Source organism: Xiphophorus hellerii, chromosome 23 (assembly GCF_003331165.1).
Source record: "Xiphophorus hellerii strain 12219 chromosome 23, Xiphophorus_hellerii-4.1, whole genome shotgun sequence".
NCBI classification, from domain to species: domain Eukaryota; kingdom Metazoa; phylum Chordata; class Actinopteri; order Cyprinodontiformes; family Poeciliidae; genus Xiphophorus; species Xiphophorus hellerii.
The window spans coordinates 32,081,013-32,106,385 of NC_045694.1; the positions used below are offsets into that span (position 1 = coordinate 32,081,013).

Consider the following 25,373-nt stretch of genomic DNA (forward strand, 5'->3'; position numbering starts at 1 on the left):
AGTGGATTAAGTCCGGATTTTCCGGATATCTTGGTTTAATTAAGCCTCAATTTGGTTTCACAAAAGAGATAACACCTAAGATAACACCTAAGCAGCTGAGTCTGCTTCAGACCAGACTAACTGACAGGCTTAGATAAGCCTGGAGCCTTATCTGTTCAGTCAGCGGTCACACCGAACAGAAACCAATTAGTTTTGTCTGTCATTTTAAAACTGATAATTGTATTTTCTACCACTGTAAAGTTAAAATAATAGTACTTGACTAAACACCAAAATTAATTAGTGGTATTTTAATGAAGGGTGATAAAAAAAGGGTCAAAACAGAGAGATAAGAAAACAGAATCACAGACAAATACTTATTTTTTTCACTTTTCCTCTGTCTGTGCATGTTGATTGGCCATGAATTGTACAAAGTTGATTCTACTATCATTTCAAATTACTTTTGATTCAATTCAATTCAGTTTATTTATATACAATAAGTGTGACAATTGGAGGTGACGGAGGTAGGAGATAGTCCCCACTCTGTCCATCTCTGTTGTTGTTTCGTTGGGCTGGACACTTTACCCCCTTGCCTGCTGGTGGCCCCGCCTGTCAGACAATCCAGTAGCTTACTACTGTCAGCATGTGAATGTATGAGTGAATGAGTGAATGTAGTGTGAAGCACTTTGGAATCATCTGAACTAGACAAAGCCCTATACAGGCCATTTACCATCTCACTGCACTTTACAAAAAAAGACAATTCAGTCTCACAGACAGATTCCAAGTCAAGTACATACGTTCCAACTGCTGCTATCTATTATCTATACCTGCTTGTCCGTGCAGGGTCATGGGGAATTTCTTTGCAAGGCAGGGTTTGTCCTGGACAGGTTGACACATGCAACAGATGCACAGGAAAACTAACCGTGCAAATACACACACCTAAGTGCAATTTCAAGAGACTAATGAAAAATTTTATAATGTGCTCCTGACCACTTTTTCCTTTTTTTTATTTGAATAGTCTTATAAGATTGGCTAGGTGAGAGTGTAACAGAGAGAAAAGTGTGTATGTACGTACATGTGAATTTTACCCAATAATAATAATAATAATAGTATGTATTTATGAGATTTTTAATCGACGCATATGTTTAGAGCCACCTAGTGGTGTGATGAGTAGACTGCATGCAACGGGTCCTTCAGGCGCTCTCACGGCTTCCCCCACCAGTATTCTGAGGAATGCTGGTGGAGGTAGGTGCGAGTGAAGCAGCTCTTCACTACTTTTTTTTTTTACTTAGGGTTATATTTTTCTAGTTCAACAATTAACAAAATACTGTAAGATCATTTAACATCTACAAATATAATTTGCAAAGTTTTCTTGTGGTTGGGCTGGAAAAATATGAACCTATGAGTGGGAGCTGCGCCAGTTGGTGTTCGTGGCTGACTATTCAGTCACGACACTAACTGTGTCTTTTATTTTTCAGCTGTGGGGCCACTTGCATGCAGTCAGAAGTCACATTGTGAAGAGTGTTTTATTCTTTGTTGTGCTAGGTGACTAACAACTAAGCGAGGAAGGTTACATTGGTGCTGTGACTCCGTGATTCCTGATCTGCTTGATGCTGTTCACCCGGGTTGCTGTGTCAGCTACCTACGAGCTGCCTCTTCACTTCAAGACATGTCAACACACCTGGGTTACAAGGTTAAAGGACTGAGGGGAGAATATTTATTGCCAATAAGTGACTGATTTTTATTTGAGTGTGTTTTATTTTCATTATTCCATTTTGAAATGGCAGAGATTCCAACCAAATGTTGAAAATGTGAACAGTCAACCCTCCTTTGGGAGAGGCAGAGTTGTAATGGGTCTCACTTTTCAGTCAGGAGTGGCAGTTGGGTCGGATTTTTGTGCCTCACCCATGTTACCTGCAAGCAATAGGCTTGCAGGTATGGGGCAGATGTTGTTGGGGGGCCCGAGCCACTCTACATTTAACTTTAACCATGACTTACACCTGTTAAGTGACATGATCTATCAGTTAGCTTCACAGATTGGAGAGTCCATTGCAAATAAATTGTTCTCTTCTGGTGTTGCTGGGGAAAAAGAAACCCAAAATGCCACCTGTTTGAAACAAGATGGTGCACATATTGAAGACACTTCTGTCTTTGATAGTCAAAAATTTAATATCATTGTAAAATCAGAAACAGCACCTCCAATTTTTAGAGGTGAGAATACTGACAAATAGACTGTTACTGAGTGGGTTGAAATGATGAGAGGTTACCTTAGAAGGCAGAACTATAATAGTTCCATACAAACAGGACATTATGGGGAGGCTAATGGGCAGAGCCAGAGATGTGGTTAAGATTGGTCTTAAAAGTGACCCTGTTTTAAATGCTACATGCTCCCCAGATGTAATTTATAACATGCTGATTCAATACTTCAGTCACACATCCTCCTGACTTCTTGCAGTGGCACACTTCTACACATTAAGGTGCCATGCTTGGAGAGATGATGTCTATGCTCAGTGTGAGGGACCGGACTCAAACAAGGACAAAAAAAGTGTTCAAAGTAGAAAAAGTTCAATTTAATTCTTCAAAAAATAGTGAACAAAACATAAAGATTTAATGTAAGAATAAGTCAAAGGATAAATAACAAATTTGGGCCCAATTTAACTGAGGTCAATTGAACTCTAACCGAACACAAACAAAACTGACCTGCAAACAAAGAACAAAAGGCTGCTTAAATACTGGTGGAGTAACCTAAATCTACCACATGAGGGAGGCAGGACATAACAAATAAATACAAAATTAACTACTTTCATAGCATCCTATGAAACAAATAAAGCAAAACTAACTTTTACTTAGCAGAAACAATAATAAGTGAATATTTAAGTGACAAAATTAACTAATTAAAAGCAACTTGAAACAAGTTTCCCCCCCTCAGTCTTTCAAAAACAAATGGTTTGTTCCAGGTTTCCTCCTCCAGCTGGTTTGCATCAGCAGCCCATCAAACAAAAAACAAGTGCAAGTAAACCATTCAGACAGACATTAATTAAAGTGTGCACCCATTAGAAAATATGTCTAAATGAAATAACTGACTTAAACAGATTATAAGCTGTAACTAATATAAAGAAAAAATACTAACACGATTGTATGGGGGTGATAGGAGCCTCCACCACACTCAGGCAGGTCCTTGATAAAGTTCAGGTTAGAGGTCTGCTCGCCACAAGCGCACATGGGGTCGAGCCAGACCTGTTATAAACGGTTGCATATGCAATGATGACAAGCACACAACAGAAGCCCACTGCCGTTCAGACCGCCTTTGTTTTACATGCTTCAGCCCTGACCACATGAGGCGCTCTTGTCCAAACAGAGCTGTCCTAATAAACAAGGTGCAGGGAAACTAAATGACCTGTGCCTGGAGGGAGGTCGCATGGGTCAAAGTGATTCCTCCCACATATCTGATGCTGCTGAACTGTACCAAAATATTCAAAGACTAAATGAGTCTGAAAATATTATTATGCAAGACACACAAAAAGTAAAAAAAGTGACAGTTTATTATACAACAAATGTCAAAGTTAATGACAAATTAATTCTTGGTGCCATGCTAAATAGTGGCTCGATGGGGATCCACGACAATGCTGGTCATCACGGACAGTTCAGAAGTTTGGCTAGTGCTCGTCAAAGGTTCTTCTGGCCCCATATAGATCGTGATGTCAAAGAGTACGTTCGCCAGTGTCCCAGATATGTCATTGCAAAGTCCCCTGGTCCAGATGGTCGAGCACCTCTTGAGAGTATAAAAACATCTGCACCATTGGAGATTGTGTGAAAACAACTTGAGACATTGACCTTCATGTACAACTGCACAGTCAATGAAACCACAGGCTATGCCCCTTTTTATCTGATGTATGGGAGAGTGCCACGCCTCCCTGTTGATGTGCTTTTCAAGAACATCCTTCAAGATCCTGAAATTGGTGAATATGACAAGTATGTCTTCAAGATGCTATGGCCATAGCTCAAAATCATGCAAACAAGGAACAAGATCGACAGGCTGGTCTCTACTATCTCCAAACTAAAGGGAAATCTATTGGGGTCGGCGACCGTGTTTTAGCATCAAACAAGCGTGAAAGAGTCAAACGCAAAACTGCTGACTGCTGGGAGTCTACAGTGTCCACCGTTGTGGGCATGAACCCTACAACTCACACATATCAAATAAAACACCCCACCACCGGTCAAGTTCGAGTTGTGCATCGTAATCTCTTGATGCTAGTGAACTTCTTGCCTGTTGATACATCCAGTCAGCCTGTCGACTCCGCTGCCGTCACACCTGAAAGCTCTGACATTAACTCTATTTCAGATGCTCTGGGATCAGTCATTCAGGAAAACGATTCAAGAATCAGAACACAAGACTGGGTCAGCTCCCTATCTGCTGAGCCCCATGATGTTGCCCCTGTGAATGACAATTTTGTAATATGTGGCATCACATCTAAAAAAAAAAAAGAAAGAAAGAAAAAGAAGGAATGCTGGTGGAGCACTTGCATGCAGTCAGAAGTCACATTGCGAAGAGTGTTTTAATCTTTGTTGTACTAGGTGACAAACAACCAAGCGAGGAAGGTTACATTGGTGCTGTGACGAACGAGTAGGGTTACAAGAGCAGTACATAGTGTATTCAGATTGCAGCTCATCATTACTTAAAAGCAGTTGTTCAGAAAGAAGACGAGACATCTTGCTAGAAATAAAACAAACATTTATTGTTATATTTGTATGGTCACCAGCTAATGTTGGTATAGGAAAAGAAATGGCACATACAGTTGCAAAAGAGGCTTCAAAACACATTTTAGTTAGATATAAAAGTCAGTTGAACAGAAGTAGTTGGGGTCACCCAACTAGAGCTTGTGTAGAAGACAATATTGAGTGTTTTAACTTTTCATCTCCTCGGCTGGTTTGGTCACATAAGCAGCAAAATAACAGACAAACTTTTAAGAATACTTTGAATGGCAGGTAAAACAACTCTGTCTCAAATGTTTGCTGAAAGAACATGGAAGATGGCAAGGAATATTTTAGCAGAGAGCATCCATCCTCTTTATTCATCAGTTTGAACCTCTGAGCTCACCAAGGCATTATTGTGTTCCTCTGGCAACTAAGAACACAGATTAGAAGTAATTTATTGACAGTGCAACAGTCATTTTTAACCAAACAAATTAATAACATTTACCTGTAGCATGGTAAATGAAGTGTTTTACTCGATGCACAAATTGTTGATATTGTGGTTCTATCTAAGGTCTAAGGAAAATTTCCACCTCAATAGACTCAATAGTTTCCTCTTATTTTTTCTTCTATATAAGACCCTACCAATAAAAAAATCCCTCAGAATAGCATATATGGCACCATATAAGCAAAAATGTGAATTTTTGCTTGTATCTGTTTAACAACCCTGGCTGTAACGAGATTTGTTCTTCTTCTGTGAACCTAATAAATTTGTTTGTTATTGACTTTTGCTCAATTAAGTTTCTTATGTATATATTGTAAATGGTATTTTTATCATAGTTGGTCATGTTGCTTTTCATGTCTCCTTATTAATTTTATTCCTCCTATAATTAATGGAGATATATAGATATTATTTATAATATATAAAGGTCTTGTTTATGTAATTTAGTTAGCTCTACATCCTTAAGAAAATGAAAAAAATATGGTATTTTATCATTTATCTTTTACGGTGCCAGTAATGCCGGAATTAATAGCAAATAATGAAGACTTTGTGGTATTCTGATTTAGTAATTATATTAGTTGTGTTACCACCCCCACGCCACTAGAGGCAGTAGTGGACCCAAAAAGATGTAACGAAAGAGCAGATTTAGAAGTACACGGAAAACTACAGAATTTAAGAACTGTGAGCTGTGCTGAAGTAAATAAAAGAGAGAAGTTCAAATACATGCCGAGAGTACAACTCCTTCCTAGAGGTGAAGATATTTCACAGATTTCAAAAGAAAATAAAAACGGGAGACCGCTGATAATATAGGAAATAGGGCCCCCTTCACTTCCGGAGTGCAATGGTCCCATTTCCAAATAAGGTATGAGACTGACAGTGGTCCGTCACCGCCCCTTTCTGTTGAGAAGGACCAAACAGAAAGGGGCGGGGACGGACCTTTCCGTCAGTCCCATACCTTATTTGGAAATGGGACTATTGCATTCCGGAAATGAAGGGGGCGCTATTTTCATAATCACTAGTATAAATACCTTAAGACGCGGGGTTGAGAGGAAAGGAAGAAGAAAGAAAGAAAGAAGTTTGAGAGGTTCTTCCACTGGTGTTCGGCACACGATCAACAATGCAAACCTCACAAAGTCAACAAAAGGTATTTTTACCTACTTAAATTTTTTTCACATAGTAAATCAATACGCTTTTCTAGATTAGGTTGAAAATACAATTAACAGCTGTAAACTAATGAAATTCGTAATTCATACAGGGGAAGGCTAATTTTAGCATGTAGCATAGCTAGTTATTATCCCGCAGGGCATATAACTATGCCCTGCGGGATAGTTATATGCTATCCCGCAGGGCATAGTTTCATTTTTCATTTCATTTTATCTAATGAAATCTATATTTCATTAGATAAAAATAGAAATGTAGATAACATGTATAATTGAGAAATGTATTTTATGCTCAAACTTTATTTTTTATTTTCATTATACAGATCCACGTATCTATTTGCAACATTCGGAACGGAGAGAAGATTCTTCCGTATTGCATGAACGATAAATATTGCTGTCCCCTTTGCTCATACAAGCTACAGAACCATATAGCACAAACTGCTATGGTTCAACATAACGGTATGTATAACTACACTTGAAAAATATAAAATATTTTTTACATACTTATCAGTTTTCTAGTGTTTGTATTTTATTTTTAAAGGTTAATCTTTTTTAAATATGTTTTGTACACCAATGTTAAATTTCTGGAAAGTATAATATATTTTATAAACTAACAGCAGCCATTATAGTTGGGTGTAGTACCCAGATGTGATACTCTAATGATGAGTAGCACAACTTCAATATATTTTTAGTAAGTAACTGCAATAAACTACACTAGTAAGAGTAACAAAGTATTTGGTGAAATGGCTATTATTAACTACTGTTTTACTGATCATAATGTGCAATGTGATTTTTTATTTTGTTTGTTTTTTTGTTTTTTTCAGATGCCTCTGAATGTTCTTGAAGCTGTTCTCCAGGAGGTGATACCAGCACAGGGAGACTCAGCTTACCTCACCTTGGCATTGACCTGCAAGTGCTTTGAAGCCGTTGTGTCTGAGCCAGTTTTCAGGAAGAAGACTCACTTTGCTTGGCAGGATGGTAAGGACCTTTGACTTTTTTCACCTAAAACATGTGAAATTAGATTTCAACTACATGAAATCGATTTTTCATTAACAGGTGAGATCAACTGGGGCAAATTTTCAAAAACATTCAAGGCAGAAAACCGGATTCCTTTTGTGGTTGTAACGTGTTTTTCCTGCAACCGGTAATATAAAGACTGTGGGCTTCACCGGCAATGGAAGACGAGGAGAGTACCCTGGTTACTACTGTGATGGCCGACCTGGACACTGCACTGACTGTCAATACTGAATGCAAGGAGAATATTAGTTGCTTTCCTCTGTCTTTCACACATTTCAGTTGTCACACATTGTTCGTTTTTTTTGTGACATGCCATTTTAAAGCATTTCTGCTAAAGAATATTTGCCTTTTGACTTGTGCAGTCATCCTTTTTAATAATGTGTTCTTTCAATATTATTTACATTTTTGAATGTTCCTTTTGTTGTAGTTCAGTTGATTTACATTATTTAGTTTTCATAGAAATGGTGCCATTTCCACACAAAGTTACATTGTCGCTGTAATTTGTTGGAGAGAGTAGAACCAATAAAGTAGTTGTAAATATATTGTAACAGCGTTATTTAACAATAGGATAACCTTGTTTTAAAAATTTTAAATGCAAGCAAAGCTAATAACTTGTAATATTTTATATGTGTAAATACAATGTTTCCTATACTTTTTGAACAATGACTGGAATCAATACAAATTTTCTTTACAAACCTGACATACAGCTAAGTTTATGTTTTAACAGAATCAACTGTTGGGTTTTTTTGTAATAAAGTAAGCACATACAGAAACATATTGTTCAGTTACAAAGTCATAATACAAACATAAGATTAAAGGTTGTCTTGGGTGTTTTAAAAGGCGTTGTCAAATAAAATACGTTATTATTAGTATAATTATTATAACACGATCGGTACAGGAAATAGTGTCACTAGCGCCCCCTTCATTTCCGGAATGAAATAGTCCCATTTCCATATAAGGTATGAGACTGACAATTGTCCGTCCCCGCCCCATTCTGTTTGCTGCAGGAGGTGTACTTGTTTCTGTTTGCTGCAGCGAGGTTCTTCTCAGACGAAGAGACGAGACCAGCTGCCGCAGAGCATGTTGGGCCGCTGAATGCTCCTCTGCATGATTTCGGTCTAAAAACTCATTTTCAGTACAATTAAAATCCCCCAAAACGCTTTTTCTCTGCATTGGTAATAGGAGCATAAATATGAATTAAAAACCCTGCTAAAATGATCAAACCCTGCTTTGACTAAAACAAGCCATTCACAGAAATGCTAGACTACACTAACTGCTGATCCAGTTCAATTTTTTCAACAAACAAAACCACAGTTCCGTTCATTCGATCTCCAGACTTGATGAACCCATGTCCAACTCCCCTACAGCCAAACAAAACTTTGTCCACGCTGCACGGAGAGCCAGCACCCACCTTGATGCGATTCTTCCGTGTCAGCGTGGAGAAAGCCCCAGCACCTGACGTCCACACACCAACTAACAAAAACCTCTTAAAACATGACAAATTAACAAAAAAAAAATCACAACTAAGCAAACATAAACACAGTGAAAAACAGTAGAAAAAAGCCAAAGGTAGAAAATATACAAACTCTCTCTCTCTCTCTTCCTCCGCTCTTCCACTTAGACATGAATTTTAAAGTCTGGCGATCCACACTCCATTCCAGTAGATGGCGGTAATGCACATCTAAACGTTGCTTGTCAACCGCTATAAAAAAAAACAGGAAGAAGAACAACAAGAACAACAACAAGAAGAAGAAAAAAAGATGGCTGAAAGTATTGACAATGCGGCTGAACAGTCATCCGCTCCTGACACTGAACAATTAAAACTATCTGACTTATTGGAGCGTGGTTGGAAGATACTTCAGGAACTGGACAGTTCAAACGAACCGTTTGGCCCCAACACCGTGCATCGCATTAAACGCGGCATTAACATGTTGGAAGACGCGTCGAGGATGGTTGTTCAGCTCGACCTGTTTAGCCGTAACGAAGAGGTGGAAGAGATCGCCACTGCAGACCTGAAGTACCTGCTGCTCCCTGCCCTGCTAGGGGCCCTGCACATGAAGCAGAGCAGCCCGCACAAGCGGCTGGAGACGGTGCAGATAGCTCGGGCTTACTTCATGGATTTCTTAAAGACGTGTCATGACTACAACATCTCACAGTTTGAGCTGCCGAAGCCATCAAATGAAAACGGTGTTTCCCAAGAAACATCGGAGGGCGTATTTTCCAAAGCCAAGGTAAAGACTACCCTGAGCTTTATATACATGTGTACTACTCATAATAATATAAAGGTAAAATGCTAACTTCCGCAAACTTTTACAGGTATGGTTTAAATAAGTTTATTTTCAAAACGCAAGGTTTTGATATAAAAATGAGATTTAAGTTTTAAATATTTTTAATTTTACACATCACCTTTTGTACGTGGATATAAATAAAACTTTATTTTAGTTGCAAACTTGCAAACCGTATTTGAAGCACAGACAGAAGGCTGTGTAGTCATGCCACTCCGTATCTTGGCAACATGTTCCCACGCCACAGTGGAAATATTCTTTTTTAGATAATGAGGTGACAGGGTTTCCCCCAGAAAACTTAGTAGACCCAGTGGTCAGGGCACCGAGGTGGTCTACGGTGTTTTTGTATTAAAAGATAAGTTGACAGGAAACGTAAAATATTACTGGGTAATTTAGTTACTGGAAGACATTTCCGATAATAATTAAACCCACAACTATAGAATCTTAAAAACAACAAATAAAAAGAAATAAAATTAAAATAAATATCAATTATTTGCACTTCTGTTAAATCCAAATTAATTAATCAGTTAGTGGATCTAAAACCACGATGTAATGCTGATCACATTTAGAACTGTCCCAAGGCATAAATGAACTAAGAGAATATCAGTGGTGCTAAATTTGATTTAATGGTTTCAGTATACTTAAATTAAAAGAATTTACATTTTTTTTAACATCTAAATTTAAGATTTTAAGGAGCTGGCAAGTTTACTTTGTAAAAGTTCAAAGAACAATATTTATAGTTAGATTATTTTGTTACCACAACAACAATATGATGCTGTCAGTTTAATCTTTGAGTTTAAGCTGTTTGTTTACACATACATCTTATGTATGTGTTCATACATCTTAGTAAACTACTATTATAATTGACTGCTCAGCCCCCTCTCCCAGATTGAAATCTGGGAGAGATAACCAAACGCTGTTAGTGGTGCTGATGTTATTAGCAGGACGAGGGGGAGGGGTCCAGTTAGCGCCACAGAAATTGTTTTGGTTGCCTGAGCTTTATGGGATGAGTTTTTCTGATCTGCACATGGCTGCGCAGCAACTGTACCTGACATTAAGTGGACAAAGCATTAGATATGCATTGTGTTGCTTCAAAAAATAAAATAAAATAAAATAAAAACAAACCAGTGTGCTGCGCAACTATTAGGCGAGCGCAAAAGCTCCTCCACAAGCTGAACTACCAGTCCACTAACGCACCTGCTAACTGGAAACTCAGACTGTTGCTTGATACCGTTAGACATAAATTCATGGACTTTGATTTACTTATGTGCCTGTGGTTTCAGTCTTTTTCTGCAGGTCCATCAAATTTGGTTGCCATGGCAGCAAAGAGACAAGCGAAGATTGAACGGTATCGACAGAGAAAGGAACTGGAGACTAGACTGTCGGATGTTCACAAAGTAGTGGAGAGTGGACAGGCCGATGACGAGGTCAGCAGAGAATTTTACCTTCTGAATGTCCAGAGATGGATCACTGTTTGTCTGGAGGAGATGGAGGCCATTGACCAGGAGGTGGAGATACTTAAAAACATGGATCTTCTGAAGCAGAGTCGTGCTAACCAACCAGCTCAGCCACCCAGAAATCCCATGAAACCCTTCATCCTCACTAGAGATGCTTTACAGGTGAGTTTGTGTGATGATGGCAACAGTTCATGTGAACTTTAATAATCATCAGCATTCTTAAAGTGCATCTTTCACTTAAACACATGTTGAAGTCTTTGTATCGTAACAGGTCTGAAATTCAAATTCTCACTGCATAAATGGCCCATATTTCAAAGTAAAAGGTACTAGTACCTCCTCTATTTAGCCTACTTACTGCTCCACCTGAAAATAACGCCCCTAGCGACAACCGTTAATGATGTAGGCAGAGTAAAACTTTCCAGACTATGCAGCTAAAAACAAGACCTGGAGGAGGTGACCAGTCCTGAGCATTAAATTGGCTACATGTTTCACATTGAAGGCTCATAGGTGAGCCAGAATCTGGAACTGTTGACAGCATGGTAAACAGAGTTCATTTAAATGGTTGGAGAGCAGATATTGAAATGGAAAACAGCATGCAGACAGACCTGGAAATAGGGCTGGGCCGATGTACTGAGTATACTCGATGTAGCCCAAGTTTTTCAATTTACCATGGTGAAAATGGCTCTATCGCAACCATCGAGTATAAATTGTGATTCAAATAATAAGCTTTCGCCATCTAATTCACTACGAGTGTAGTGAATTAGATTGATAATTTTCTGCCAATGTTTTAACAATCTGTGCTGCCTTGTCAGATTTTCCTTCTGTAGTGCATCTAGGTAGCTACGGAAGTAATAGATAGGTACTACCTTTCAAAAACAGCGACCGTCATGTTTACATACCAAAGACCTTAGCAGTTGGTGTCAATGTTAAATATAATAAACAGAAATCATTCCATAAGTGGCACTTACCTTAGCAGTGATAAGTAGCAGTTGAAAAAAATATATAAATGACAAACTTGTCTAAAAGCACCTGAATCCCTGTTTGAAAATACCTGCTTGTATAAATGCACTAAAATCCTTCAGGAGAATAGCGTGGCTTTTTTAATATGTAAAGCTGGTACATTTTAACTCACTAAAACCCCATATTAGAACCCTACCTTCATGAAATACACATGGTAGTAGGGCTGTTGTAAACGAATATTTTAGTAATCGAGTAGTCTATCGATTATTCTTACGATTAATCGAGTAATCGGATAAAAAAAATTTATAAAATAAACTATTGGCAAATCTGCAATAACACCAGTTAGTCCAGATCAGTCCAATATCTCCTTTTTGAGCATCCCTAACAGTTAAATGTTTGTAGTTTAGAAAGTTTACTTGTAACAGTAGTTTGCTTTAACCTGAAGAAAAGTTATACTAAGATATTAAATTATATTCAAATAATAAAGTGGCAGGCTCACAAATATGCTTATAAAAATGTCTATACTCCAGCTTTTAGTTTATGTATTTATCTTCAGTGAGTAATACACATACACGTAAAAGAACTAAGTAAACAACTCATTTAACTCTAACATTTTATTGATAACGCAATAACATTAAACCTCCAGTAAAGTTTCAAATCAGTAGTACAGCAAATCTCTTGCTTTTTTGTTCTAAAGTTCAAACAGAAAAGATAAATAAAGAAAATACTTGATTTAAAAATAAAACAAGTTTAGACAAAATAGTAAATACTGCATTTTATACAATAAAATCTAAGTCTAAGGTGCAACAAATTCCTTGCTTTTTTCAGTGCTAACACAAAAGAGTAAAAAAATATTCATTAGCTTTAAATAGAAAAGTTAAGGCAAACCAGAGAATACTGCCTTTTATACATTCAAATTATAAGTTTCAAATCTGAGGTAGAATATTTAAAATGCTGTTTGTGAACTCAGCTGCTTGAACAACCGAACATCCTGGAACCCTTTGAACAAAGCTGTCCAACGTATGACTCTTCAGTTCACTGAAAAGAAGCACAATGTAATGATTATTTGTTTATTCCTTGTTATGAATTAAATATATTTCAAGTGCACTAATTTGGATATTTTAACATTTAATATTAAGTTGGAATCTGCACTGACAGCTCATCTGCCATGATAGCAGCTTTAGTTTCAGTTTTATTTTATTTATGGATTTAAGGCTTTCATTTATGTGTGAGTTTTGAGGATGCTTTAATTAAAAGCATTATTTTTAACCATCACAGAAAAATCTAAATGCAGTGAAATGTTTTTTTATGTATTGGAAAACAGAATGTAATCTATATGTTAGGAAAAAAATAAACTTACTCAAAATGTAAAGGTTTGAGTTTGTACAGAGTTCTGCAGCCTTAACTAGTCATGATAAAATGCAAAAATGTTGCTATTTTTATTAAAACGATGCTATTATTTATTCTTGATTGCTTAGGTATAAACAAATATAGAATTACTACAAAAAATATTAATCAAAAATTTCTAATTCATACATAACAGTAGCGAGAAGAAAAGACTGTAACTTTTCAGGATGGAAAGACACCAATAAATAAATGCTTTTCAGCTTATGCCTGTAATCTGTTGCTGCGTATTTTTATTAACAAACTTACATTAAGTCCTGCATAATTTCTCTCAGTTCCACCCTCACATACAATTTACACTACACCCGGTTAAGTAACCGCTATGTTTAGATGTAACGTTAGCAAAATAATGTGCCTCAATTTACATCTATAACATGGCAGATTATCACACAACGTAGTTAGCAAAGAGAACATAAACGTTACCTGTTGGCAACCGTGTACGAGTTGGATGCATGTAGCGGGTGTTTTCTCTTCAGATGCTGCAACATTGATGTCGTGCTGTTGTGGGACGCCAATTCTGCTTTGCAGTGGATGCATTGCGCTGTGTTGTCCTTTCTGTTTAGCCTAAAATGTTCCCAAACTTTTGACATTTTTTGTCGCTTTCGGGGTTCTCCTTCTGAGCATTCTCCGGTTCCCTCCATAGCTACAAACTTAGCACATATGCTCCAGGCGCTAACGGAAGTGGTAGCGTTGTGCAACACAAAAACCCTCCGGCTAGACCAGTGTGCTGCGTATTTAACAGCATTGCTTATTACAATACAATAAATTTAGCGAAGCTTCGAGGCAGATAAATTTCCTCGAGGATTTTTTGTAATCGAGTTACTCGAGTTACTCGATGAATCGTTTCAGCCCTACATGGTAGCACATGTTGATCCACCAAAGCTCCATCAAAATATCCTATCTGGTAAATACATGGGTAGCACATTTTGCTACTCCAGAATCATCCATTTGAATGTTATTATAAAATAAAGTGGCAGCAAATGTAGATGTAGTGCGCACTGCAGATCGCCATGTTAGTTTTCATACCATGAGTGGTGAAATCTTATCTTCCCAGCTGGACGAATCTCATCCCAGGCTAATAATTTTCTCCTGCCTCACCATGTCCAGACCAGTTGCAGCCTGAGCAGACGCACGTAAACAAGTTTTAACCACACATGAGCCAACAAAACCTCCTTAAGCTCAGCAATCACATCACAGCCGTTGGGCTCCGTTCACCTCCAGTTATGTCACAAATCACACGATTTTTTCTAGGAGAGCTTTTTTGTTTATTCAGCACTTTAAAATATTTACTGGCTAATTAGAAACCAAATACAGCAACTAGATTTACAGTTTGACCCCAGAAAATATTTTTCTACCATTTAAAGGAACCTTGAATATGCACTTTAAGTGTCTTTAAGAAAGAGTTTCAGCTAGGTCTGTTCACTGTACATGCTGCTAGATAGATGGAATGAAAATGACACTGATTGGTTAAAACAGTTCAGATAGGCTCACTCAGTGATCAGTCTGCCATCAGTTGTAGTATAGGTTGTCATTTTCAAAATATGCTGAGTCACTGTGCGATGGTTTTCATTTCTCTTGTCTACAGGCTCAAGTACTCGGCGCTGGGTATCCTAGCCTCCCCACCATGACAGTGGATGACTGGTATGAGCAACACAGAAAACATGGAGTCCTGCCTGATCAGGGCATGCCGAGCAAAGTTGCTGTGGAGGACAACACTGATGAGCAGGCGAGAGATGAAGAAAAAGAGAAAAAGGCTGAGAATGATGATGAAGCTTCTTTGTTAAAAGCCAGAAACTGGGATGAGTGGAAAGATGATCACCGCCGAGGATATGGAAACCGTCACAACATGGGCTAATCCTTTCTTAACGCACTCTTAATTTCATGTTTGTAATGTAAACAACAAAGTGGATGTTCCTCACACGTTATTGCTCCTAAAAATTTAAGTATAAGAATGTCTCAAAATTTGGAATGGCCCTTGTGTTCTTTGCTTTACCTTCTGTAGAAAAGAGCTATTTGATGCAACTATGAATCAGGATGAATAGTTTAAACATCCTCTCTGCTTTCTTCTTATATTTCATTAATGCCATGGTTTTAAAGCTACAAGATGGTTGTACAACTAAGCTTTTCCTTATTTGTGACTACAAGATACAAAAAATCCTGTTAGCCAAAGGATGCACGTATCAGCACCATAATGGATTTGTAATATAAATATTCTTGTTCTTGCCTAAAACTGATCCATGTGATGTCACCAGATCTGAACATCTCAGAACGTCAGGTTAAAGAAAGCTGTCAAGTGATTTCTTGTATTGTCGTGTATGCAGCAGCTGGAATGGAGACTTCTAATAAAAATGCTGAGCAGACTCTTGATTAGCCCACAGACACAACTGAAGGTCATCATCTGAACATAGAAACATGAAATATTTTATAGCAGTTTCAATGTTACAATTCATTTTAATATATTGATACTCCTTTATCAAACCTATGCTGATTGATTTTCTGTCACAAGCATAGCATCTCTGTTTTGGTGAAAAATCTGTGTCTCCTTAAATTGTTTGGTAATACAACAAATTAAAAGTACTAATGGTAAAGACTAAGCAAAAACCCAACTGGCTGTTTTTGCTAGAGTAGCTTATGTTCCCTTTTTTCCAATATGCTCCTAGAAAATTGTTTTTTGGTGTGTGCGTCAATTACTGCCTTAAAGAAATTTACTGGGGAAGAACGGGTGTGAAAAGAATCACTGTCAGTCATGCCATTTTAGCCAAGGTATATAATCAGTGGTTGCTATAGCGATTTCTGCCTTTTTCAGTTTGCTATGATTACTGCCAGTTCTGGCATTTTTGGGTTTTTTTATTGTGATATCAAGTAATACTTTGGGTATTTGTAGTGTTTGTTGATATGATAGAGGAAAAAAGAAAATTTTAAAATCACTGATCATAGTAAAGTAGCATTACTACTACTAAAGAGAAAATAATGAAGTAATATGAGTGATAATTAATTGAAGGTGTCTGCCCCAGAGGAGACACCAAAGATCAGAGGGTGCAGCACTGTGAACCCAGGCCACAAACCATCAGTCCAGATGTTCTCACTCGGCCCATGTTAGCTAAAGAATGACAGGTTTACCTTGAGTGCTATCGATGTTTTGCACCTTTATAGTCCATGGGCCAGAGGCCAAAATTTCACATTTTGGTCCATTTCAGGGTGGCACAGTCTATCCATATTTTTTGAAAAGATGCATGTCTCTAGAATAACATTTTGGTACGATTGCCTTTCCAAAGTCATAGATAACTATGAGTCATAGTTATCAGCTCATTAAGTTAACCCCTTTAAACAACTTCTGTTTTTTGAGATTGATGTATGTCTGGTTTAGAGTCATATGACCATTTGTCAAAGGTCTATAATACAGTGTTTGGTATCATCTTAAAGGGGAAACTCTTGGCTTTCATTTGGGGGATGGTGTTTAGGATTTTTAGGGTGTCACTGGTGTCTAGTTTGTTAGTTACAAAAAGGTTAATCAGCAATAATAGAAATTTGCACTAGTTAAACTTTAGAATGCAGATTTTGAGTTTTTCCTTCCTGGGCTACCAATGCATAGCCTGTGATAACCACATAAAAACATAACATGGGAGGAAACCACCATCACTAACTGACACATTCTGAGGTTAAAAAGAAAAAGATTATTTTCAGATGATTAGGCGGCTATTGACAGCATAATTCAGATTATAGTACATTTCTGCCAACAAGATGATGACCTTGGGCATAACGGTATCAACTTATGCTTGATGTTGACTTTAGTCCGGCCCACTAATGAGTTCATTAAAAAATAAAATCAGTAAGATATACTCATTACACTTACTTCGAAAGCGTTAACAGGTGTGACTGGGAGGTTAGGTTGCTGCAGGCTACTCAGTCTGACTGGGCCACCAGCTGAAGTGGAGATTGACTTTCGGATGCTAAGAAGCATCTCCTCAACACTAGCTTAAAAAGTCTTCTTATTGACCTGCTTGGGACCAGCCCATCAGGCTGAAGAGGTTTGGACTCTAAACGGAGAGCTGGTTCGAGCTGCTTTACTGTGATGAGGTAAGCTTGACGGCAACAAACATGGTTTGTCCTAGAAATGAATCATAAGGCTCTGAAGTGGCTTGAAAGAATGAAAGCCTCAAACAACAGAATAGCCTATTGGTATTTGGCAATGCAACCATTTCAGTTTGATGTCCATCACATTCCTAGGAAGCTGAACTCTACTGCTGACTACCTAACATGCTGGCCCATGGAGTTTCCAGAAGAGGGGGAGTGTGGAGGTTCCTTCAGCTTTTCCCCAGTGACTGGCTGGAGAAGAGGTCTGGCTGTAAGGCAAAACCAAGAAGTGGAGCAATCCATCAGGGTGCTAGAAGCAGGGGACTTGACTCTGGCAAATCTACATCTCTACTAATAGTACAATTGCTTTATGGTATTAAGTTTTGTTTTCACATTTGTGTTGTAGTTATGTGTTGACTTGAATTAGTTGTTTAGGTTTGCTCATTGTCTTGGTCTGCTCCCCCCAACCCCATCGTTTGTGTAGGTTAGCCTTTGTGTATAGTCTGTAAGATATACTCATTACACTTACTTAGAAAGCGTTAACAGGTATACACAAAGGTTAGCCTTTGTGTATAAATACAGTTCAGTCTGATTTGCTTTGTCAGAAAATCCAGAAGACACAAGTGAAGGCCTCAACAATCACCTGGATATGACAAACTTGCAGACCACAGTTTGTGAGACTGACCAGCAACAGCAACACAGGAGCACTGTACTCTCACCATTCCTTTTCACTCGCTACACTTCAGACTAATACCACAAGTCTGACTTCTGTCATCTACAGAAATACTCAGATGATTCTGCAGTTGTCGGTTGTATCAGAGATGAAGAGGCTTTGTAACAGTCAACAAATTTCAGCTTTGCTGACAGAAGTTGTCCATTATTCACTTGTTAATTTTCAAAACTGCACCTCTGTTTTCAGTTTAGTTCCACATGGTTCACTGCAGATTCTCATAGAAGGCTCACAAAACAATCTCTAAATGTGAGACCAACACATTGTGGTTATTTTTACATTAAGTTATTCAGTTTTGGGGGAAAAATTTTTGTAGCTTGAGTTTTGGCCAACCATATATTCTCTTTGAATGTTACAGTTTTTTTATACTGTTAATTAGTCCATCAATTTATGGACACTAAAAACAATGTTCTTAGATTTTTAAAAAATAACAGGGGAAAAAACATTGACCAACAACAATACAAAGCAAAATTATATCATGCATAGTATTTATCAATCTAAAAATCAATTAAAAATAAAAACAGAAGTAAACTGAAACATACATTAAAAGTACAATTACAGTATAGTCAGATATCTACATGTACTTGTCAGACATAAGTGTAATTAAATTTGTAATTATTCTTGTCCACAGCAGATCATTACAGCTAAAATCTATACATGATAATTAATTTGCATGTTCTAGTAAAATGCTAACATTACTCCCAGCAAACCCATACCGTAGGTCCAAAGCATTCCAGACTGTAATGGACTTTCAAAGCCATTTAGTAGGTACTCAACTCGAGACCAAGATCCATTATTAGGCAATGGATGTACACCTAAAGTCCAGCACATCAGGTTGTAGACATCCACTGCTCTAATTGGAGCTGCTCGAACATTCTTCTTGAAGTCTGGGTAGACAAAGAAAATATATTTAGATCTCTGCTTTATATTTCCCCTGCCAGTTTAAACACAAGAACCTGACAAAGCACCAACATACATTTCCTGTTCCAAATGTACATCTTGTATTTTTTTGTAAATCTTTTTATTGATTTTATAGATTTTCAACATGAAAAAAAGCACACCATAGTCACCTCCCAAACAAACACACAACAGTGGGAGGACATAAGATAACAGGGGGTATTCCATAGCATATCCATAAAATACTGCATATTATTTAAATTTATCCATCAAGCTAGTACTGGTTGTCAAATATTATAAAATAGACTTTCTTGGTTAGTCAAGGTAAATCTGATTTTCTCCAGATTGTTATGCATATATGATTTCGTGTCTTTCCTCCTTCCTCCGCTCACATGCACACTGCTGCACGCTTACATAGCCATAACATATAAGACTGGCGACAGTCACACAAACAAAACTGATCAAAGCAGGCCAACACCTCTTAGAGAGGATGCAGAATGAGGAAAAGATAAAAGCAGATCTTGCGTTACAATCTTTAATGTGTGCTTAGTGGAGCCCAACTGGACAGTGAATGTCACTCTGTATCTATTTCTTTTATATGACTTGTAACATTTTATCATTTTTGGCATTAAATTTTTTTTATACTTCTAGGTAGTGACTCTGAGGGGTAATGGTCTGGTCCCAGAACTGTTAAACGGACCTGGTTGTTGCATGGAACAGAAAAAGGGTGCAAAAATAAACAACCAGGGGCTTGTCCAAATCTGTTTCCAGGTTCCTGAGACCAGGGCTCCCTTCTCAAAGAAATCCCACACCATGATGTCCAAAAATGGAGTTTGTTGTGTGCACAACTAAACTGGTAGGCAGTATGTTTTTCTGCTAGTAAGACATTTTGAGAACAAAGTGCATTTTGAGATCAAAGTGCACTTTTTACACCTGTGTGAAAAGTGCACTTTGATCTCAAAATGTTTTACTGCAAAGCTTGATTCTTGCTCACCCTTTCCTGCCTTTTTGTCCATAAAGTACAGAGGGACATTCAGTTAGTGTATCTTACTTTGGTAAGCGGTAAATAGTAAAACAGTAAGTGGTGGATGAAATTATTGAAAAGTGTATTGTTGAGAACCATGTTTAGAAGATTAATTAGGTCATTTGGGCCTGTCAAATCAGTGTTTACAAGTGCAAAATAGACACTCTGTTTTGAAAAGATCAATTCCTTCAGCTGTAGATTAAAAACAACTGTTTCGAACCAATTAATTGGGAAATTTAATTGCTGAGTGATCATCTAAACTCTTGCATAAACACAAGAGTTACAGCTATCAAAAGAAATAACCACCAGACCTTTATGTTTTTTCTTGAAAAGTTACAAGAATTTAAGGATACTCTGAACTACACAAAAATAGTTCTACTTGATTTAAATGTATTTTCTATTTTCAAACTGCAAGGATTTATAAACAAATATGATTTGAAGACAAAATCTGAAATGCAATACAAGTAATGATTCTCATTTTGAATTTTATTTAGATATACGATTTAAAAACTGAACATTTAAGGCTCTTAACTTAATGACTTGTGATATGATAAGTCAGAGTAACCCAAGATTTCCTTAACTTTTCTAGAGAAGAACCTGTCACAACTCTTGAGTCTTTCTAGAGTCACAACTCTGAGTTGTGACTGGTTACTACTTGTATTTGGGTCCACTGGACCCTAATATGAAATAGTTTGTAAATAGGTTGAGGCATTTACAAACCATCTGAATCGACACCTTTGGTGGAGAGAAGCAGTGGTTTTACTTTGAGGGCTTTCTGAATGACAGAGGTGCAAGTCCATATGTCATGGTCCTGCACCATGACATATGGTCAAGGTTCAGGACCATGACATCTGTATTCTGAAATGCAGATGGAATGGTAATCAAGAGCTTTGCTTTTTGGCTTGGCTCTTTTCTGTGCTGGCATTACAGCAGAAAAAGCCCAAGTGAGTCTGTCCATCTCCCTCTCGATACCACCATCACTCATAAATAAAAAGATGGAGCAGTCAACTTTTCTTAAAGGAGCCAACTGTCATCCCAATCCCGAAGAGTTCTTTTTTTCTCTTATATTATAGAAAATTTTGTATTTTTGTCTCTTTTAGGCAAATGTATCTTTTGTTACTGTGTTCACTTAAAAGTGGTGTAAAAAGATGTCACTAGGTCACAAATAAAACAAAATACCATACTAACATCTAAAATTAATTTACCTGGTCCTACCGCCAAGAAAAAGCCTCTCATGTCAAGGAACTCGTTATCATAACCATGCCAGCCATTTTGCCAAGCTGATGCCTCTCCCGAGTCATTTTTCCAGTAGGGTAGTGTTGTCTTGTTCTGCAGAGAACACCAATAAATACTGATAACAAGCTTTCAGACAAAGTAAACAGCATGTTACGTAATAATATTTACAGAATGTATGTGCAGAATACATAATACCACTCTTTACTGAAAAAAAATGAAAGATGTTTCAGTTTTGCCTACATAATTTTAAAATTAAATCAGACTAAACCTCTCTTGTTTAAGCTCAGCTAGAATGATCAAAATTATTATTTTTTTAAATTATTTTTAGATCAGTTACAACACAAAGAACAGAAACAGAATTCCGTGCTGCCTCCCACATACACATACAAAAGAACCAAAAAAACCAAAACAACTATAACAAAATACCCCACATTAATAAGAGATGAGGAGTTATTAGTCTTTTCCTCCAGTCCATGTCACCTCACAACCACTAAGACAAAAAAAAAACTCCAGCAAGAATAAATAAAGCAGTAAAACAAAATAATAAAAAACTAAAATCTTAGGGATTAAGTAGGAAAGACTCAAGTGGACCTCAAAGCTTCAAAAATGTGTGTGATTTGTGGTTAAGATCATGAGTCAGTTTTTCCAAAGGAAGGATGACAGATATCTGTATATTTATATTTGTGGATTACAATCCACAAATTCACTGTGAATGTGCATCCAAATGGTTTGGGGTAACATTTCAGTTTTTTAACTAAAACATCCCGATTCTGTTCATTACTTTCATGGACAGAATTTCTAGGCGCAGCCAAGGTGTTGAGGGGATCCGTTCTGGTGGCTTTAGGATCGCATCTCTGCTTTTTGTATAGTGTGTCCCACATTCTCCACATCCGCCCTTTGCTCCGCCCATTTTGGGTACCATTTCTGCCCTTACACGAAGTCCACATTTTTAAGGACTTCGGCAAAATGTATTACCCACAATTCATCGCTGCCACAATTCATGTTTTGAGTTAAAAGGCGGATTCATGGCAATGTTTTGTTGTTTTTTCCAAGTCTTTATTGAAAATTCAAACAAAACAGCATGACAAGGCACACAGTAATAAAAAAGTTTGATATGATAAACTGAGCAGAAAAAAAGAAGAAATAAAGAATAGTCACAAACTAACTGTGAGGAAAGTAAAACAAAATGTCACAAATGCAAGAGAATTTTAAAATCTTAAATTAAGATATTAAAATATTAGTATGAAGATTGAGCTTTTGTAATGTTGCAACGTTTAAGCATTCTCTTAAAATTATTTCACTTTAAAAATTTTGGTTATTTTTAGAAAGCAGTATTTGTGAATAAAACTTAGCCAGAGGATTAAACATATCATAAATTAACTCTTCATCCCCTTTTAGAAGACATTTTATTATATTTAAACTTAAAGATGGAATAGACTTCTTGTACAATATCCACTTTTAAAAATCTTTCCAAAAACATTAATGAAATCGCAGTTGTATTGTCTCAAAATCTGAGCCACAAAATGAAAAGGAATTTATATTTATTTCAATTTTCGTTTGCAGAAAGTTATTATAGGGAAAACTTTATACATAATTAGGAAATTAATACCTTAATTTTTTTGTGGGAGTGGAATAGAAAGCTATTTGGTTCTTATTTTATTTAGCAATATCAGAGTAGAGGGGAAGAAAATTGATGTCAGAGTTTCTTATGAATTTCTTGTGACATTTTTGTCTATAAAGTCACAACATTCATAGTTTCTTTTAAAAATGACATTTTAGTTCCATTAGTCCTTTTCTTTTTTCAGTTTTATATTACATAAGAAGCCATATACGTAAAGTATAAAAAGTATAACGTTAGTTGTTCCAAAAAAAAGCATGTTATAGTACAATTTGTACGCCTTAAATTGTGATTTACTACAATTGCATTAGTACTAAAATACACCAAGTACAAAATTAGTTGTTCCAAAATAACACACTTAAAATACACTGATGAGCAGTCTGGCTTCAAGTGTGCTGAAGTTTAACATGCTTAGTATATTTATTTTTTACCTGAGCAGTTAGTTTTTTATTTTGCAATTGCAAATTAGCAATGTCGTAAGTACATACATTGAATTTAAAGGGAGTTTTTTTTTTTAACTTTGATATTTCTTTTACTTTCCAAATCTAAACTTTTAGCTGGAAAATCATATTCTATTCTCAAAGGCAGATACTCTAAAAACGATGAGATGACAAATAAAAAATTACATATGTTGATATGTTATTTCATACCTTAGTGATAAACCAGCCTGGTTCAGCAACCAAAGTGAGAGAGGAAACAAAGTTCCCTTTTTTGTAAAGGAACCGTTCAGGGATTTCCTGCCTGGAATAGACACGCATGTTATGGACCTGGCTCAAGGCAGCATAGACCTGGTAATACACACAAACAGAAACATGTACAACTTCAAAAAACTAATTTTATAAAGCAACTCTGAAATGGCTACTCCTTAGAAAACAGAAATGTTACATGCTGTCAGAGGCGTAGGAATCAGGTGGGACGGAGGTGACGTGTCACCCCCAATATTAGAGACAGTTATATGCATTTGTTTCACCCAAGAAACTCACCACAGTTGCGAAAACTATTTGATTTTGAATTTTTTTACTATGTAGGTGCAACACAGAGCTCCACAGAGGCAGGAGACAACAAAGAGTCAGAAACTCCTTTTGCATGAGGTAAAACGGTCTGTCGGGAACGTTGCCATGAATATTACTTTTTATAGCATCTTATCAGTTTACTTTCATAACCAAATATTTTTGGTTAAGTCGTTTTAATTCTGGAATGTTCCAATGTTTTACTGCTAATTTCATCTAAAAGTTAGCTACTCTAGCCACAATGTTTTATTTCTCATCACAATGAGACAAACAGCAGCAAAATGAGCCATTTGTTGTTGTTGTTGTTGTTTAAAGTGTAAAAACAGTGCGAGCAATGGCTACACAACACTTGATCCTTTATTTATCAACATGTATAACATTGGATGGCAGTGCTAAAGTAGCAATGCTGTTGAAGAAAGGTGAAGAGACTAAGGAAGCTCAGGAGAGGTCTTCAGTTAGTTTACTGAAATATGTATTAACCTGTTATTACTTAAATAAATTAAACAATTTTATTATGAAAAGAGTTGATCAAGGAGGAGATAGAAGAGTGAAGTTTAGCTTCAGGGTGTGAAAATATAAAAATCATCTTAATTATAATAAAACCAGAAAAGAGAACAGGTGAGGACTGATGTCAGGTAAAAAAATTTTTTAAATTAATTACACACTATAAGGGTAGCAGTCAGGTAATGATTAGGTTATCAGCTGCAGTAGAACACCCCACCGGTTTCTATATAGTGACCTCTCAATGGATTTTGATTTTCCTGTTTGGCTCTAAAATATTTGCCATTTTTGTAGGACATACTGTAGAGAATTGTTCAAAAAGAACAAAACTTGTTTTTTAGACTTTATATTTGTTGGTCAAACTGCTGTATTGAGTTTAAAACTGCTGAGTCCTATTTTACTATGTGTTTTTTATTTAAGGTTTTAGGAAGAGGCAGAACCAGTTCAATTGCTAGTCAACAAATGTAAATGCATTTTTGACCAATAATAAAATGTATTTTGACCAATAAAATATATCAGAATCTGGTAGCTTGTGTGTGCCACCAGAGTATTTATCTTGCTAGTTGTGAGGCAAATGATAAAGTGTTCTGTCTTGGAATAACAGTCATTATGCTTGATTAAGGCCATTTTGTTCTAGAGGAAATGGAAAAAGATATTTTTTGGGACAGTTTGCCACCATGAGATCATAAAACATATACATATGATATATACTGAAATTAATTTAGTATGGTGTAGTTACTTTGAAAAAGTAACTTGATTGCTCAATGAAAAATTCATCCATCAGATAGAAAATGTGCATCTCTCTTTTCCCTCCATTGTTCGTTTGTGAC

The 25,373-nt window shown here is 36.8% G+C and overlaps 2 protein-coding genes and 1 long non-coding RNA gene across 5 annotated transcripts in view; 2 read left to right on the forward strand and 1 right to left on the reverse strand.

Moving 5' to 3' along the window:
- Positions 1-6,193: 6,193 nt before the first annotated feature.
- On the forward strand, positions 6,194-7,191 carry LOC116714249 (uncharacterized). Its single transcript, XR_004338031.1, has 3 exons — positions 6,194-6,314; positions 6,654-6,789; positions 7,155-7,191. It is a non-coding gene; the product is annotated as an uncharacterized LOC116714249 (long non-coding RNA).
- A 1,891-nt stretch (positions 7,192-9,082) lies between these two features.
- Positions 9,083-16,382, forward strand: igbp1 (immunoglobulin (CD79A) binding protein 1). Its single transcript, XM_032554678.1, has 3 exons — positions 9,083-9,578; positions 10,916-11,251; positions 15,039-16,382. The coding sequence occupies exons 1-3, from the start codon at positions 9,108-9,110 to the stop codon at positions 15,306-15,308; spliced, it is 1,077 nt and encodes a 358-aa protein (XP_032410569.1). The 5' UTR covers positions 9,083-9,107; the 3' UTR covers positions 15,309-16,382.
- The window catches only part of enpp6 (ectonucleotide pyrophosphatase/phosphodiesterase 6), a 36,340-nt gene continuing 20,057 nt past the window's right edge, over positions 9,091-25,373 (reverse strand). The window contains exons 6-9 of one of the 3 annotated variants that reach the window (XR_004338030.1): positions 23,683-23,820; positions 21,384-21,507; positions 18,861-19,144; positions 9,091-9,098 (exon numbers count right to left, since the gene is read on the reverse strand). Coding sequence is in view for 2 of the 3 variants with exons in the window: in XM_032554676.1 (XP_032410567.1) it covers positions 18,936-19,144; positions 21,384-21,507; positions 23,683-23,820 (471 nt within the window). In the remaining variant the exon portion in view is untranslated. Of the gene's footprint in view, positions 9,099-18,728; positions 19,145-21,383; positions 21,508-23,682; positions 23,821-25,373 lie in introns of those variants that run through there. The other 2 variants (XM_032554676.1, XM_032554677.1) reach the window with 2 other exon arrangements.